Below are 15,447 nucleotides of genomic sequence, written 5' to 3'. Positions count from 1 at the left end.
AAACTTCTAGCTTCCAGTGGCTCTGCTGAGAAGTTTCTTTTCATTTTGAGCCTTGATCTTTAGTCTTGACTTGCTTTGTCACTTGGGACCTTTTAAAGATCTTCTCTTTATTTCTGCTGATCTGAACATTTTACTTGGTACCTTTTCTCCTCCAGTGGGTGTTTGGAAATGTATGGAGACAATTTAGGTAGTCACAGTGACTAGGAGTGCTAAGGGAGAATACTTTGGCATTTAGTAGCTAGAGGTCAAAGAAGTCAATTTACTTGCAAATGCAAGAAGCATTCTCACCCAGAATTTAGTAATATCCCTATTATTGTGACCTCAGGAAAATGTAAGAATAATCCTAATGTGCATACTGATTATAGTGTTTGGCAAGAGAAACAAGATGTGTGCACCAGGACCAGTCAGCTTGATTGATAATTGTGTTATAGACATGCGATGAGAAGCAGTGGAGGAAGAAAGAGTAAGTGACACAGTACAAATTGAAGGAGAATAAAGATCGCTATGTGAAATATAACCGTCAGATTATCTGTGAGGTATATGCATATATGCTATGTTACTGATTTGATTGCTGGTTGGACATTTTCTGCACTATTTTGCTTAATCAGATTTTGACACTTTTTCCCCTGTATTTCTAAGTAGTACCTGTTCTTGATAGGTTTATGTTGTTATTCATTGTTGTTATTCAGTCACTAAGTTGTGTCCACGTCTTTGCGATCACGTGGACTGCAGCACACCAGGCTTCCCTGTCCTTCACCAGGGAAGGTTTATAATAGATATCTAATTGTAATCCAAACATTTAGCAATTCCAGATCCAGAAAGAACTGAGAATTTTTTTTTTCTGCTAAGACTAGAACTTGACTGACAGTGAATGATACATTTTAAATGGGGTGGGGATTCAGAAAAGAACTGACTTAGAGATGTACTTGCAGAGTTTCATAGCAGCTTCTGTGGTTTCAGTTTGTAGTTCTGTTTCACCAGTCTTGGGAAATGAATTACCAGAACAGCATGTATAGATAGCTACAACAGTGCAACTATTCAGTAACAAATACAACTTGCTTTTGAATTATCCACCATTTTTTCATGGTTCATATCATTGCTTTACTTCACTAATGTGGCTAACCAGGCAAACTGTACATTAGAAACATGAGTCTAACCAAGCAAAGAGGGATTAAGATAATGAGGTAGGAAGATAGTAGAAGATGTTAAATGAGTAGTTTTATAATTAAGTATTAATGCATCTTTATTTTAATATGCATATAATTACTTTTACTTTTCAGAACCTAAATCACAGCCGCAGCAGCTTCATCAAGGACAAAACAGAATGTCAAATACTGAGCAAAATGGAGTAAAAGATAATAATCAACCACGATATCTTCCTCGAAATGATACCAGACAGCCAAGAAATGAAAAACCTCCTCGTTTTCAAAGAGACACCCAAAATTCAAAGGCAGTTTTAGAAGGCAGTGGATTACCTAGAAACAGAGGTTCTGAAAGACCAAGTACTTCTTCAGGATCTGAAGTATGGCCTGAAGAGAGAATCAAATGTGATAGACCATATTCTAGATATGATAGAACTAAAGATACTTCTTACCTTTTAAGTTCCCAACACAATGATACTGTATTTAAAAAAAGGGATAACTCTATGCAAAGCCGATCAGGAAAAGGTCCATCTTATGCAGAGGCAAAAGAAAATCCATTTCCTCAAGAATTCATAGATTATAATAATCACAAACGTGGGAAAAGAGAAAACCAAACAGCAAATTCGGATCATTTTTATGACAGGAAGCCACGAACAATAAATAATGAAGCTTTTAGTGGTGTAAAAATTGAAAAACATTTTAATGTAAATAGTGATTACCATAATCCTGTCCGAACGAATAGTTTCATTGGTGTTCCAAATGGAGAGACAGAAATGCCACTGAAGGGAAGGCGAGTGGGACCTATTAAGCCAGCGGGACCCATCACAGCTTCATCCTACGATGATAAAATATTTTACAGTAGTGGTCCCAAAAGAAGATCTGGGCCAATTAAACCCGAAAAAGTACTAGAATCATCTATTCCTATGGAGTATGCAAAACTATGGAAATCTGGAGATGAATGCTTAGCACTTTATTGGGAAGACAATAAGGTATGCATGCTGTAAAGTTATTAAATACTAATATTACTGAATGGAACAGTCTAGTGAGACCATGGAAAGCCATTGCTTTGGGACAGAGTTGCAGTCTCTGGTTATACTTGTTTATAGTCTTTGAACAGATGTATGCGTATGTAACTTATCAAAGGAAGAGCAAAATATTTAATATTTTTTATGGATGATTAGGAGTCCCATAATATTTGATTGTTAGGTTTGATTTTCACTTGCATATCAGAAAAATATTGTAAAAGTGAATAAATGAGGTTGATAAGTTACTTTAGTTATCATCTACTGAGCTATTAATGTTTGCTTTTCTTTCTAGTAAAATTGTACTGTTTCACAAGGAAGCAAATCAGTTGAATGGCACACAGTTAAGTTCTGCAGATGTCATTTAATTTAAAGATAATATACATAATTAGCCTACTTTAAAAAAATTATGAGCAGGAAGGTTAATTATTTAGCTAATAATAAATAATTTAAGAATTATTAAACCAATAATTTAAACAGCCTTGTGTTCTACATTATATACTGGGTAAAAGGAAAAGAGTGGGAAAAATGGAAAGGGAACGACACAAGATGAGATTGAGAAGGAATACAGTTAATCAGATAAAAGAGCCTGACAAAAGGGAGAAGACCGACACGGTGAGAACAGGAGAGGAAGAGGCCAGAGGGACCATCAGACAGGAGGGCCTTTGTTCGTGTCTCCATTGCTGCCCAGCATGCTCCTGCACTAACTGCTCTTCTGATCCTTGAAGACTTGGCTCAGGGACTTCCTAGAAGAAGCCTTCTCTGTCTGCACCCTCCTCCCTTCTACATTATTGTCTTTCTCAGCATTGCCTTGTTCACTTTCTAAAGCTTATCACAGTTTGTAAGTATTTCTGGTTTTGGTTCCTGTATTGATAACTCTTTCCCCTGCCATGATTTTAAGTTTCTTGAAGACAGGACCACATCTCTCTAGTTTTCCTCTACTGCCGTGTTCCACTCACAGTGTAGGAGTTTCCGTGTTCCTCTCACAGTGTAGGAGTTTCATAATTATTTGTTAACTTTGTTAACTAGTTCATTCTCCAGGAGGCACTGTGTAGGAAAAAAGTTGAGTGGTCAGGGGACTGGAGATTTTGTTGTTATTGTTCAGGCACACAGTCATGTCCCACTCTTTGCGACCCCATGGACTGCAGTCCTCCAGGCCTCGCTGACCTTCCCCATTTCCCGAAGTTTGCCCCACTTCATGTCCACTGCATCAGTGATGCCATCCAGCCATCTCTTCTCTGACGCCCTCTTCTCTTTCTGCATTCAGTCTTTTCCAGCTTCAGGGACTCTTCCAGTGAGTCAGCTGGAGATATTCGCAAGGTAATAAAAACCAGTGGTAGTCATACTAGGAAAACTATTGTGAAGGACCTAGGTGAATGTGAAGATCAAGTAAAACAAAATATTTGAAACAAATACTTTATGTATAGAGTAGACTCAGTTGAGATGGATGTGCCCATATGTGTTACTGGAAGGAATAGTGGAGATAAGGTTACCTGAAGATTTCAAGGGATGAAATTTAGGCTAGAAATGTGGTTGGATGTTTTAAAAGATGCTATAGGGCTTGGAATCAGGAAACAGGCCCCACTGTGTTCAATGAATGATAAGGAATAAACAGGGTGTTAGGTGTTATCTAATGATAGCAGCAGGAAGGGGTCCAGGTACAGCTAGATGGCGTAGTCTTTTAAGGTTTTTGTGTGAACGTGGCTAGTAACAGCTTCTCTGCTGTCAAGTTTTTATTCAAGGCTGAAAGCAGAGGAGGAGACTGCACTAACTGTGTCTTTTCTTTTTTTCAAGAAAAGTAAAAGCCTTCCCAGAAATACCAACAGACAGTCTCATTGGTTGGATCTGTTTTACATGGCTACTCCTTGGCTCTTATGGAGACTTGGAAAGCAAGTACAGGTGTTCATCACTATCGGGACTCTTACTCTTGCAGCTGAGACCACTTACTTTCCAAAACACAAGAACTATTTGATTTGGCTAGTGGGGGGATTACTTAAACGCTTCGCCATTTCTCCATTAAGGTAGAGCCAAGAAGTAGTTGGAAATTAGAGTTAGTTTATAGAACTAACATTGTCTGCCTTGGAGGGTTCACTTCTGTAGGGGGCTTCCCTGATGGCTCAGTTGGTAAAGAGTCCACCTGCGATACAGGAGACCCCAGTTGGATCCCTGGGTCAGGAAGATCCGTTGGAGAAGGGACAGGCTACCCACTCCAGTATTCTTGGGCTTCCCTTGTGGCTCAACTGGTAAAGAATCCGCCTGCAATGCAGGAGACCTGGGTTCGACTCTGGGTTGGGAAGATCCCCTGGAGAAGGGAAAGGCTGCCCACTCCAGTATTCTGGCCTGGAGAATTCCATGGACCACATATGTATAGTCCATGAGGTCACAGAGTCAGACACGACTGAGCGACTTTGACTTTGCCTTTGTCTTTTTGTCACTTCTATAAGATACTTCTGTGAATGGTGAAGATGAAGGTGGAAAAAAAAATTTTTTTTCACATTGAACAACGTGGAGTTGGTGACCCTGACAAACAGAGGAAGTGAATAATTTGAGTTCAAGTCCAATAGTGTTTGAAAGGCTTGGTAAGAAGACTCAGGCTTTCCATTCAAATCCTGTAAGGATCATGTCCTAGTCCTAAGTGCAAAATACAAGCAAGCCAGTATAGAGTCTAAAATCACCCCTGCACATGATCAAGGATATCTGCTTGTACTCTGTCTGCCAGCTTCCCAAAATATAATCCTCTTTGAGGGAAAAGTAATATTTTTTAGAACCTCTTCATGGCATTTCATCTATTAATACAATGTCTGGCATCCTTAAAAAAATTATGAGGCATGGTTAAAAATATAGAGAGAATATGAATGACCAGAAACAAAGCAACAGAAAATAATGACAGTCCTAAGATATTCAGATATTTAAACTTAGATGAATTCTTTAACAAATATTGAGTATTCAACAAACCATATTTGAGTAGCTGCTAAGTGTTAGGTGCTTGGGATACATCAGATAATTTTGCCTGTGCTATGAACCAAGTATCTTCAAATACCTGATCAGATTGTTATTAAAGCTTAATTTCAACTCTAATTTTCTCAGATAATAAAAAATGCTAAATTCATATATTGTCTCTACTGAATATACTCAAAATAATCTCATATAGCTTCTGAAAGGTGGTGCCTAATATTTCCCAAAATATTTTGAGCTTTTAGAAGGTTGTTGGAATAATTGAATGATCTCCTAAGGGGACTATTTTGATTTTATGTGGATGTTTTTCAGTTTAGAGTGAAGGATTGTAGGATCTGTATAGATATACCATTAAGCAAATAAATAATACTCTGTGAAAGAGATGGCATTAGTTATCTTATAAAACCACCAAATTTAAGAGATAACTTTTCAGTGTCTTGTCAAGAATAGGCAACTTTCCAATTTTCTAGCCAGAGACTAGGGTAAAGGCTTAACAACAGAGTTATCTATAACTTATTAAGAAACCGTAATGTTAATTGCATTATAAATGATGTTCTGGAAGCAATCAGTTAGTACCATTTAAAGCATTCCTCGTGATATCTTGCCTTCTCTCCAGCTTCACCTTCATAGAAAGACTGAGCGTTCAGAACAGTCCCTCTTCTCCTGGTACATCTGCCATGACTAGTTTAGCTCTTCCAGCCCTATCAGCTGGGGTATTGTAGCAGCCTTTAAAGTGGTCTCCTTGCCTTACGTCTTATTCTTCTTAACATTGTCCCTGGAACTGCCGTCACTGTGATCTTGTCATTCTTCCTAGTTAAAATATTTCACTTGTAGTCTAGCATGCCTCTGGAGCCTCTATCAGCTGACCCTTACTATCTTGTCCTATTGGCTGACCCTTCTCACGTCATGCCATAATTAATTTAAAACTATTTGTTGTATCCTGTACTCTTCTCCATGCTTTGTGTCTCTGTAACTCTTACTGGAACACCTTCCTCAGTTCTTAGCTTGGCTAAATACTCTTCATCCTTGAAGACTATACCCACTGTCATTTGCCCCAGGAAGCTTTTCCTGCACTCCTAGCCTCATCAAGTGCCATATCACTATACTTTCCATGGTATGTAGAAGTCATTTTTACACAGGTTATTTTAGTAAGTTCCTAAAAGAATGTCAAGTTGTTTTCCTAGGGTATATATTATGCTTGTTTGTCATTGTTGAACTTACCTGAACTGACAAAATTGTCTAAAAAGCTTACAGTTGAAGTATGCCAGAAATACAGCAATTTACAGAACATGGAAGCGTAAGGCTAAGAGATAAAGGAGGAAAGGAGAGATGTGGATGTATAACTAGATCTCTAAGATAAGGAAAAATTCTGGCATGGTATCTCTAATCTTCTTGCATCCAGATCTGGAAAAGAAATACCATGGATTAACTTAGTAACTTTGATACTATGGCGTATACTAGTTAGTTGGGCTTCCTGGATTGTGCTAGTGGTAAAGAATATGCCTGCCAATGCAGGAAGCGTAAAGGACACAGGTTAGATCCCTGGGTCAGGAAGATCCTCTGGATGGCAACCCACTCCATTATTTTCACCTGGAGAATCCCATGAACAGAGGAGTGTGGCAGACTACAGTCCATAGGGTCACAAAGAGTCGGGACACAACTGAACCGACTTGGCAAGCACACAAGCATACTAGTAAAAGCAGGTTCTTTCCTGGTACACCCACAGTAACTGCTATTTTAGAAGGTTGTCAAGAATAAGAATTTTTGTTGTCTTTAGCATTTTTTGATTCTGGTGAACCCATGAAGGTTTACTGAACTCAGGCTTGGCTGCTTGCTGTTTGAAAGCCAATTTTTGAGAACCAAGTTTTGGGTAAAAGGAAAGACGGCTTTGTTGAGGAAACTGGTGCTGTTCTGGGAAGAAGATGGACTCATGGCCCAAAAAAACTAACTCCTCTAACCAGCTCCCCTTTGCTGATCAGGGGCAAGAGCTTTTAAAGGAGATATTTAGGGGGATGTACAGGTAAATGGAGGGGTTGGTGGAGGGAGGCTACATGCAGAACAGCTCCACAAAGATCTTGAAATTGGTCATGTTGTGGTCTGATGAGCATCATATAGTTGTTTTAAGTACAAGTATTGTTCCCATTTCCTTGAGGCCAGTTCTTGAAATTGTGTAAGATGGAAGAGCTTATGTCATAACTACAGTCTGGTCATCACATGGTTAACTTCTGTCTACTGGGGGTTTCAGTATCTGCAAAACAGCTCAAAGGATTTGACTCAGAATATGTATCTGTAGCTCTTGAGGAGAAACTGAAGGTCCTTAACTTTGCTTAATGGCTAAACTATTATTATTTTCTCTTGCTTGACTGTTTCCCTTTGTTTCCATGTTTTTTCACTTCTCTGGTTACATTTATTCCTGGCTGAGCTTTTCTGTAGACAAGCAGCAGATGGAGGACATGAGGGAGAAGGAGCGTCTGTCCTGGCAAGGTCCTGGGGGGTCCTGTTACACTGAGTCACTGTCAGAGCAGACATTAGGCAAGAGCGTCCAACTGCCCTTGTTTGAAGAAAAGTTTCCTTGAGAGTAAATAAGAATTTTAAGAGTTTTTTGTTTCTATTTCATGTTCATTAAGCAACATTCAGACCTATAATTTGAGTCCTAAATGGGTTGACCTACAGTGAAGGGAATACAGTGAAGGGAATCAATTGATCTACTCCAAGTTGCCTTAACAGATAAATTAAACATATGAAGTTGTTCTGTGAATTCAGTTCCTGGTGACTTTGTGCATTGGTTCCCAGAGCCAAGTGATACTGGATAAACTGAAGAAATAAAAGGGTTTGGTCTTACAGTGTCTTAAATCCTATAAATCCTGGATATAACTAGTGTGCTTTCTTCTTGCCTGGGAACTCTGCTTCACCACAGCTGCCTGTATGACTATAGCCATGACAATGAGCCTTTGAGGATTTTTTTTTGGTCATATATTTCTGTTTTTTAAATAAATTGCTTTATATTTATGTACTCTAATTAGTACCTAAGAACCGTTTTACTAATGTCAGAGGGCTTCAGTGGCTAACAAGGAGACGTTGAAGAGCACTAGTTTTTTTTGCACCCATTAGCATGTGAATATTCTCTACTGATCCTCTTAGTTCTGAAATCTTACCGCTGCTAAGTGTATGTCAGAGCTCACATGGATAAGAGAATATCTCTTTTTCTTAGCCAATTTATGATTATCCAAAGGTAAATTTTGGACTCTGTGGGAGAAGGTGAGGGTGGGATGATTTGAGAGAATGACACTGAAGCACGTGCATTACCATATGTAAAATAGGTGACCAGTGCAAGTTCCATGCATGACGTGGGGCACTGAGAGCCAGTGCTCTGGGACAACCCAAGGCATGGAGTGTGGGAGGAAGTGGGAGGTGGGGGTCCAGGATGGGGAGACACATGTGCCCCTGTGGCTGATTCATGTCGATATATGGCAAAAACCATAACAATACTGTAAAGTAATTATCCTCCAATTAAAATAAATAAATTAAAAATGCATTATCTTAAAAATCATTTTCTTTAAAATATTATATATATCAAAGTTGCTAAGAGAATTTATATCTTAGCTAAGAGATTTATATCTTTAAAGTTTTCATCCTAAGGAAAAAATATAACCATGTGTTGTGATGGACACTAACTAGACTTATTGTGGTGGTCGTTTCACAATATATACGTATATCAGATTATTATGTTTCCCACTTAAAACTAATACAATGATATGGCAATAAAATTGATTTAAAAATGAGATTTCAAAAAATACTAACATTGTAACATTTCGAGTATTTATATTTCCATCATGTATCACCTTATCTAGACAATGTTGATTGTACCGTTTAAAACTCCTTTTTGTCTCCTCAGTTTTACCGAGCAGAAGTTGAAGCTCTTCATTCTTCAGGTATGACAGCAGTTGTTAAATTCATTGATTATGGAAACTATGAAGAGGTGCTACTAAGCAACATCAGGCCCATTCAGTCAGAGGCATGGGTATGTGATCCAAATTATGTACAGACATAAGCTGTTTTGAAGGAAATACATAGCTCTGAAAGATTAGTCATAGTAATACTAAATTTTCCAGTGGAAAAATGTTTTGTTTAAAACTGGCTACTCCTAAAGTAAGATTTTAGTTAATAATTACCTTAAACTACCGTAAGAATGAGTGCATTGCAATTGCTTCTCTTATATAATGCTTTGTTATATTATGTTTGACAATAAGTGCCCTTATTTATATGTTTGCCAAAAGTGTGTATGTGTTTTTATGAGTCTATGCATATTTTATTCTTTCCAAGTTTGTTACTATTTAAATTTGACCAAATGATGTTCAGCAGTTGTCAAATTTAAATCTCTTTTGAAAACATGTACATTCTTTATTGTTTCAGTTAAATGTAAAGTTAAGAAAAACACTTTAAATTATATATGAATACATCTGCATTTACTACACATATATATGTACATGTGCAGATTAAATTTAAATATCTTTGTTTAATAATATTTAATTTTGTTGCCAAATGTTATGTCAAAATTGACAGTTTTGTTGATATAATTTAGACAGTATTGACCTCATGGAGTCCATTGTATACAAGATCTATGTAACTTTACATATTTAGGCAAAAACAAGAGGACAAAGCATGTTAGAATTTGTTTTATAGAGATTTTTTTTTACAAATTTCTTTCTCTAATTTGTGGGTAGCTATTGATAAACTTATTACTAGAAACCTGATTTGTTGCTGTTTCCCTAAAATATAAAGATATACTAGAAAATTATATCATTTAGACAGTAGCCTTCATCGTTGAAGCATTCTTGTTTTCCTATGAACTTCTTTTGATTTAGTTTTGATGCTTCTAGATTTTCCTGTCATGACCTCAGTGTCATTGTCCGCTTCACCCCCCCAGAAAAGAAGATAAATAAAGCTACAACAGAAATCTAGTAGCAGTAATCATATTTGGGCCCATGGATATTTTTTCTTGACCTTTTTATTCTAGAAAATTGATGATTTTCTAGGTAGCTTATTGTTTCATATTTTACAATGTAACATTCATATCTTATACTGTATAATTAAGAGATCCTTTCTCTCATTCTCTAAAGTTTAACTGCTTTTTCCCTAAAAGATTGAAATACCATTAATGTCTAATTTATATCTTTTCTTGGAGAAACTTGGTATAACTATATCTTTTGCCCTTTTGATTCCCGTATGATGGCTATTTTTATTCTCTTTTTTAAAGTTAATACTCACATCTTAATTAGTTATAATGGTAAAAGTATTTATTGAGTTTGTATTTCTAGAAGATGAGCCCAGGTTTGTTATTCATCATGTGATCCCAGTGCTAGCCATTACAGAGTCAAAATAAAATTTTTACATTTAGTTTTTTTAGGAGATTTAATAAGAGATTAATTTTATTCTTTTCTCCCTAAAAAAATTTTAAGTTTCCTTATTTTGTTTCCTCTCTACTACCTTTTTCTGTTCCAGAGTGGACGTAACTGTTGAGCACCTTTCTTATTCCTCATTGTAGCTCTTCTACTCAGAGGTGTTTGGTGCCAAGTGATCTTTTTCTTTCTAAGTCAGTGACATTTCCTTTTTCCCCTTTAATAGTCCTCATTGCTTTATTGATTTTAGGCCGTTGTAAACTTGGCTGAACAATAAATGTTTCACGTGACAGCCCATGTAGTGATTCTGAACCACAGCAGTACTTTCATGTTCTCCGAACCTCATCTAGGCTTTACTGTGCTGGTTTTTTTTGTTTGTTTGTTTTTCACCTATTTACTTTTTCTGCAGTTAACTTAAAAATCTTTCATGCTGTGCTAAGCCACTTCAGTCATGTCCAAGTCTTTGCAACCCCATTGACTGATAGCCCGCCAGGCTCCTCTGTCCACGGGATTCTCCAGACAAGAATACTGTAGTGAGTTGGCAAGCCCTCCTCCAGGGGTTCTTCCCAAAAAGCTCCATGAAATATTTTACAGGAAGAGGCAGGATAGTATCATTAACTCTTTTGGAGATTCTGGTATTTCTTTTTTCCTAATTACAAATAATCAGGTGATTATTGATGTTTTATGCTTTTGCATAAATTAATATAACAAATATTTTTGGATCATGAACAGTATTGTTGAGGATAAGATCATCCTTTCTTCTTCATCTGTGTGAATAATTGACTTAGTTGTAGATGCAGCTCCTTTTTTCACTCATCTCCATTAGAAAAAAAAGTATGTGTCCATATACATAAAAAGCCCCTGAAGAAAAACAATCAGTGTGATTGTCAAGTACATTTAACATAGAATTAGTGTATAGTTCTGTTATCCTCTGAGAGTACTAATATTGGGGTCTGTGAGTATTTTTTCTTTTTGTAACTTTGGAATTGTAACAAGCTTTAAGTTAATCAAAGTAAAACGTTCACTTTACCAATAAGAAGGTAACTCTAATTGATGTCATACTAGAAAAATTTAAGGTCTGCAAAGGTAAGGTGAGGCTGATAGAAGTCTTAGTAGAGTTATTTACTCACACTGTGGATTGTGTAGTTTTTTATTTTTTTTAACTCTTGTGCTACATATGTACATTACTGTTTTTAGTTGTGAAATGATTTCATGTATTTAATTAAGGTTTATATTTGTTATTACCATAAGATTTTGGAAAACCTCTTGTCTTTCTAAGTATAGCAGTGAGCAGTATGCACCAAACATCTTTATAGAAATCAGTTGCCTGTATTGTCTTAAAGGTGTAAGGATGAATTATTAAATAAAAGCATGAAATATTAAGAGACTCAATGACTAAGTTAATAGTCTCTTATGTGGAAAATTAAGACAAAAATAAAATTAATAGCTTAATGTTAATTTTTTTCTTCATGAAGTTTAAGAACTATTTGCCTTAAATCTGTGTGTAGACAAATTTCTAGTTTCCCCATCTATTTGTATATTTTCAGAACATACTCAGTGATGATATACTAGGTGATGAAAGTATATGTTCTGATTATGATTAAATACTTTATTTCCTCCAAACTGATCTACTGAACTTTCTGTTCTGTCATCCTTGATTTTTTTCTCCTAGCTCAATTTAACCTGTTTTTTTTTTTTAACTATGGTAAAATAGTCTATCTTAATTTTAATGTCTTCATTATAGTAGTAAACTATCAACATAATGTGAGATCACAGCTCATTCTTAATTGGATAAATCCTGTAATTTTTAATTTAATGTTCTTTGTATGTTGCAGGATTTTCCTTATTTTACCAAAAGAAATGAATCATTATGCAATCTCATATTTGTAAAACTATATAGGGAGAAAACTATAATGCCATTTTATTTTCCTGACAACTGTATATGAAACATTAGGGGCAAAGGAAACCTATTTATGTTTCTTGCAGCCATTTCCAAGTTTGCTCCTTTTAACTCTAAAACTAATATCAGGAAAACAGTAAAAAGATGCCACAGGCCACTTGGAATTACTTTTTAAAATACCCTGGTGCTGCTGCTCAGACAAATCTTTTGTGCTTTTGGAGTGTTGTTCCTTCTGAGTTACTTATCTAAATCTGGAAAGATAGTATCAAGTCCTGATTTTCTCAGAATATTTATGACTTTTATGCCACTGAGACTTTTATATCCCAAGAAATATTTTAGAACATACTGATTTCTAAACTTTTTGAAGTTTCATAGTGTTTTACTATGAGGAAATGATCTTTGTTTAGCTATTCTTCCAACTAGAAAATTTATTGTATAGATTAGTTTTATTCAATAAATACTTACTGCATATCTGTTTAGGTGCTAGGCAGTGATCTGGGTGAGGGGTATATGTTAGTACTCAGGACACACAAAAGTCCTGTGTACTACACAAAGTTAGTGAAAGTTGCATTTCCAGTTGTGTGAAACAAACTTAAATATCTCGTGGGAGTCTTCATTTACCTCTTGAAGCTTTAAAACAAGATATAAGTGGGAAAAATCTTGTTTATCGATGTTTTAATTTTAATAATGTTTAAGGTCTGTATTTTATTTCTCCTTATTTGAAAATAAATTATGGAAGAAGAAAGTGTGATTTAATGAATTTTATGTGTTTAAAATTTCTTATTGATTTTATCTGTTTAAAAAGTCAATTTCCTTTTAGGTGAGTTTGGATTTCTTTTTAAAATAATTATATATTTTTTTTCAATTTTAGCATACTTTACAAAAAGAACTATTAATCTCAAGTTTTACTTTTGAAGTAACTTTGTGCAAAGTTTATATTATAATGTCATCCTGGGAAGCAAATTTGAAAATTACCTTTCCAAATTCAAATAATGTTCATGAAAAGCCATAAAGTATTCTTCTGCTAATAAAAATATTAAAGAGAAACATTTAACCACCCCATCCCTAACCTACTTAATGAGGAAGGAGATAGAGAATTGTGATATGCAAATTAATGAGTTTAAAATGAATCTTAAATGTATTATAACAAGGTCATGTTAGAAATTTTAAAGATATAGGGATAAAGTTAGGCTATATCTCATTTGTATTTGATATCAAAAGACCATAATAAGTATTAAAAAGGGGACAATTGTTATAGAAACCATTAACTTAAAAGAGAAATTAGAATTATGTAACAGTGAGATTTTGCCAGTTAGTATCCAGTAAAAAATATAGGCACATATTTGATCATAGTCCGGAAGGTTTTTCATTTCTGCTAATAAATTCTTAAATAAATTAATGGGCATAATTTACCATGCTTAAATTTCTGCATAATGTGAGTAAGGTCAGTGAAATACTGTAATACATTTTCTTCCACTATACATATTTTTGGGATACTTTCCTTTCAAAAATTTCCATGTAAGCAGTGCTCGTTCTCTTTTGCAATATAAACACAGAGTAAATCAAAAAGAGTGTAGCTGTCTTAGCTGCATTTAAGGACATAATTTTCAGATTATAGGTGGTAGAATTTGGACGTTTCCATGCAATGTCTTTTAGCTCTGTTTTAATAAAATTTGGTTGTATTAGATATGCTTTATTTATTTCTTAATCTACCATTCAGCTTTTCACAGTTCCCACAGGAGATTGTGGATCATACAAAAGGACTTTACTGGAGATATGAAAACTTCTGCATAGAGGGAGAGATGATTCATTCATAAATGCATGCCATATACATTGATATATCAATATATACACTGATATATATATGATATATCAACTTAGATATAAATTGATGTCTATTTCCTGAATCCCAAATTCAGTTTGTGAATTTGAGGTTATTATAAAACGTAAGAGATTATTATGAAAATCTTCAGAATCTAGTTTTGACTGGGCTACATTATTCAAGAGATACTTTATTTCACCATTTTAATTACTACTGAGAAAATAGTATGCTATTTGAAGAACATGTACTAAAGTACCACTTGAATTTTGCTATCTGATAATTTAATTTAATATATTATAGTGTATTCAAGATTAAAGATGCTATATAAAGCATCTTTAAAAAGTTTCTGGGTGATTTGAGTTTTCCTTTATTAAGCAATGAAAGTACATCATGTGATTATTCATGTTCCTTTTTACTGAAAGTAAAAATAAAGTAAAATAACATGGTAAGGTATTACCTAAGATGTGCTATTTTGTTTCTAACTTTAATTGTAATTCATAAAGCACTTTAAACCTTATATTATTTAAATATTAAGAATCAAGTTAGCATAATTGAAAAATCTACAGCACTTTTTTGTATACATGAATAGTATCAGTAGATATGTTAATCTTTTATCTTCTAAGTCTCCCCTTTATTAATAGCAACTTAAAGTATGGTAGTGTGGCACTGGTCAATGAAGAAGTAAACTTAAGATGCTTTAGATTTATGCTAAATAATGTGTAACTTTGATTTTTCTTCAAAGTCATCTTAAGGAGGCATCATGGAAGTAATCTACAGCCTAAGGGGGCTAGGATTGTCAGATGAACTTATCTTTTCCTTTGACATTTTTGATTCGATTGGCCCAAGATTTGTTCCCTTTCAAGCATAAATGTTAATTGTTTCATTTACTTTATTTATCAGGGCTTTTAAAACTGTAATTTCAGACTGCACTCAATTTTACCATTCCTTAATGTATATATGCAGAAGATTTACTAATACACCGGTAATAAAGTAATAAATGAATTTGAGGAATATTTTTGTTTTGTTTTCTTTCTTATTCCCAAACATGTTATTTTTATATTGGGCATGTGCCTTGACTTGGCACTCATGTCAGGATATTTTAAAGATTTTTATAAACCTGAAGAGGCATCGATATTGAATTAAAAAAAAAAAGAAACTGCACACAGGTTTGTTTTTGATTCTTCATCTGTACCTAAAAGGCACAAAA

At 34.9% G+C, this 15,447-nt stretch overlaps 1 protein-coding gene across 3 annotated transcripts in view; it reads left to right on the top strand.

Moving 5' to 3' along the window:
* The window catches only part of TDRD3 (tudor domain containing 3), a 215,591-nt gene that overhangs the window by 158,392 nt on the left and 41,752 nt on the right, over window positions 1-15,447 (top strand). For all 3 annotated transcript variants that reach the window (XM_065901983.1, XM_065901982.1, XM_065901984.1), the window contains 2 exons: window positions 1,281-2,131; window positions 9,015-9,140. In XM_065901983.1, the coding sequence (XP_065758055.1) occupies window positions 1,281-2,131; window positions 9,015-9,140 (977 nt within the window). The remainder of the gene's footprint in view (window positions 1-1,280; window positions 2,132-9,014; window positions 9,141-15,447) is intronic.

Source organism: Muntiacus reevesi, chromosome 11, assembly GCF_963930625.1.
Source record: "Muntiacus reevesi chromosome 11, mMunRee1.1, whole genome shotgun sequence".
NCBI lineage: Eukaryota > Metazoa > Chordata > Mammalia > Artiodactyla > Cervidae > Muntiacus > Muntiacus reevesi.
Note: the sequence above shows the minus strand (reverse complement) of the source record. Positions and strands in the feature narration are given on the sequence as shown.